Source organism: Mizuhopecten yessoensis, unplaced genomic scaffold, assembly GCF_002113885.1.
Source record: "Mizuhopecten yessoensis strain PY_sf001 unplaced genomic scaffold, ASM211388v2 scaffold897, whole genome shotgun sequence".
Taxonomy (NCBI): Eukaryota; Metazoa; Mollusca; class Bivalvia; order Pectinida; family Pectinidae; genus Mizuhopecten; species Mizuhopecten yessoensis.
This window is the reverse complement of record NW_018403776.1, coordinates 722,382-724,411: the sequence shown is the minus strand read 5'-3', so window position 1 is coordinate 724,411 and position 2,030 is coordinate 722,382. Positions and strand designations below refer to the sequence as shown.

The 2,030-nt window shown below is 36.6% G+C and overlaps 1 protein-coding gene across 4 annotated transcripts in view; it reads right to left on the bottom strand.

The window, feature by feature from the left end:
- LOC110454026 overlaps positions 1 to 1,471 on the bottom strand; it is a 4,728-nt gene extending 3,257 nt beyond the window's left edge. For 3 of the 4 annotated variants that reach the window (XM_021503339.1, XM_021503350.1, XM_021503359.1), the window contains exon 1: positions 17 to 1,471. In XM_021503339.1, the coding sequence (XP_021359014.1) occupies positions 17 to 351 (335 nt within the window). In that variant the 5' untranslated portion in view covers positions 352 to 1,471. The remainder of the gene's footprint in view (positions 1 to 16) is intronic. The other variant, XM_021503365.1, reaches the window with a different exon arrangement.
- Between the last annotated feature and the right edge of the window lie 559 nt (positions 1,472 to 2,030).

The following is a 2,030-nucleotide window of genomic DNA, read 5'->3' as shown; positions in this document are numbered from 1 at the left end:
AGCTGTACATCCTGATGTTGACTGTAGACAAGACAGCAGTACATCCTGATGTTGACTGAAGACAAGACAGCTGTACATCCTGATGTTGACTGAAGACAAGACTAGCTGTACATCCTGATGTTGACTGAAGACAAGACAGCAGTACATCCTGGTGTTGACTGAAGACAAGGGAGCTGTACATCCTGATGTTAACACTAGACAAGACAGCAGTACATCCTGATGTTGACTGTAGACAAGGGAGATGTACATCCTGATGTTGATTGAAGACAAGACAGCTGTACAGCCTGATGTTGACTGTAGACAAGACAGCTGTACATCCTGATGTTGACTGAAGACAAGACAGATGTACATCCTAATGTTGACATGGAATTAAGTTATCATAAACATGATGTAGATATTTATGACAAATTAATATATATTGTTTATTGCATAGAAAACAAATGTAGTCATTTATCCTGACTTGTTTGAATACTGCCATTGTATAAGTGATGGTGGTATGTAACAGTGACTTACCTAGTTGTGAGTGTCACTCATAGATTGGCGTGTCTATAATACTTTGATATGAGAGTCAACAGTGAGAATTGTGTTACCTGGTTGTGATATTTGCTGTTGATGGGAAAAACGCATTTGATTATTGTTAAACCTGCATGAGACCAAAGGTTAAAATTGTTATACTTGCATGTGATCTTCAAAGGTGGATGGTATTTTACCTGTATAGTATATATGATTACAGATGCTACACCTGTATGTGATCATTTCTAAAAGGTAATGCTATACCTTTATGTTATCACCAGTGAGAAATGTGTAATTTGTATGTGATCATCACAGGTAAGTTATGCTTAACCTGTATGTGAGCATCAGATGTGATTTATACTTTACCTGTATGTGATCATCATAGGTGAGTATTACTTTACCTTATGTAATCACCATAGGTGAGTATTGATTTACCTGTATGTGATCATCATAGGTGAGTATTACTTAACCTGTATGTGATCACCATAGGTGAGTATTGATTTACCTGCATGTGATCATCATAGGTGAGTATTGCTTTACCTGTATGTGATCATCATAGGTGAGTATTGATTTACCTGTATGTGATAACAGGTGATTAATAATTGACCTGTATGTAATCAAAGGTTGGAAATATTAAGCATGTTTGGGATCACAGGTGAGCAATATTCAGTAAGTATGTGTTCACATTATCAGTGACCCGTCAATCTGCGAGACATTTGTTTCTGAAAAGTTTTAAAAAAATACCTGATAGTCTTGTATTAAAGAATTTGTTATAAGTTGTATTTCTTTATTACACCTGTATTTATAACAGTTTTATTTACATTTGAGGAGGACTGAGTGCAATCAACTGTTAATAGTGGTTGCCTATCATTGAGGGAATGTATCCAAAGTTATTTATGGTGAAACAGTGACTGTTATGTTGTACAATATATGTGTTATGTACAGTAAATGATGCTGCAATGACTCCGACTCTCTTCTTGTTTATTTGTAAACAAATGATAATGATGCTGCAATGACCTATGTTGTCTATTTGTTGATTTGGTGTTTAAACCAATCAACTTGTAAACTTCTTCGTTCTGTGCCGTTTACATTGCAAATCATAACCAAAACCACTACATTAGAACGTACCAACCACAGCTACATTGTAGATTGATCACAGGTACATTGTAGATTGACCACAGCTACATTATAGATTGACCACAGCTACATTGTAGCTTGACCACAGCTACATCGTAGATTGACCACAGCTACATCGTAGATTGACCACAGCTACATCCTAGATTGACCACAGCTACATTGTAAATTGACCACAGCTACATCCTAGATTGACCACAGCTACATCGTAGATTGACCACAGCTACATTGTAGATAGACCACAGCTACATTGTAGATTGACCACAGCTACATTGTAGATTGACCACAGCTACATTGTAGATTGACCACAGCTACATTATAGATTGACCACAGCTACATTGTAGATTGACCACAGCTACATTATAGATTGACCACAGCTACAT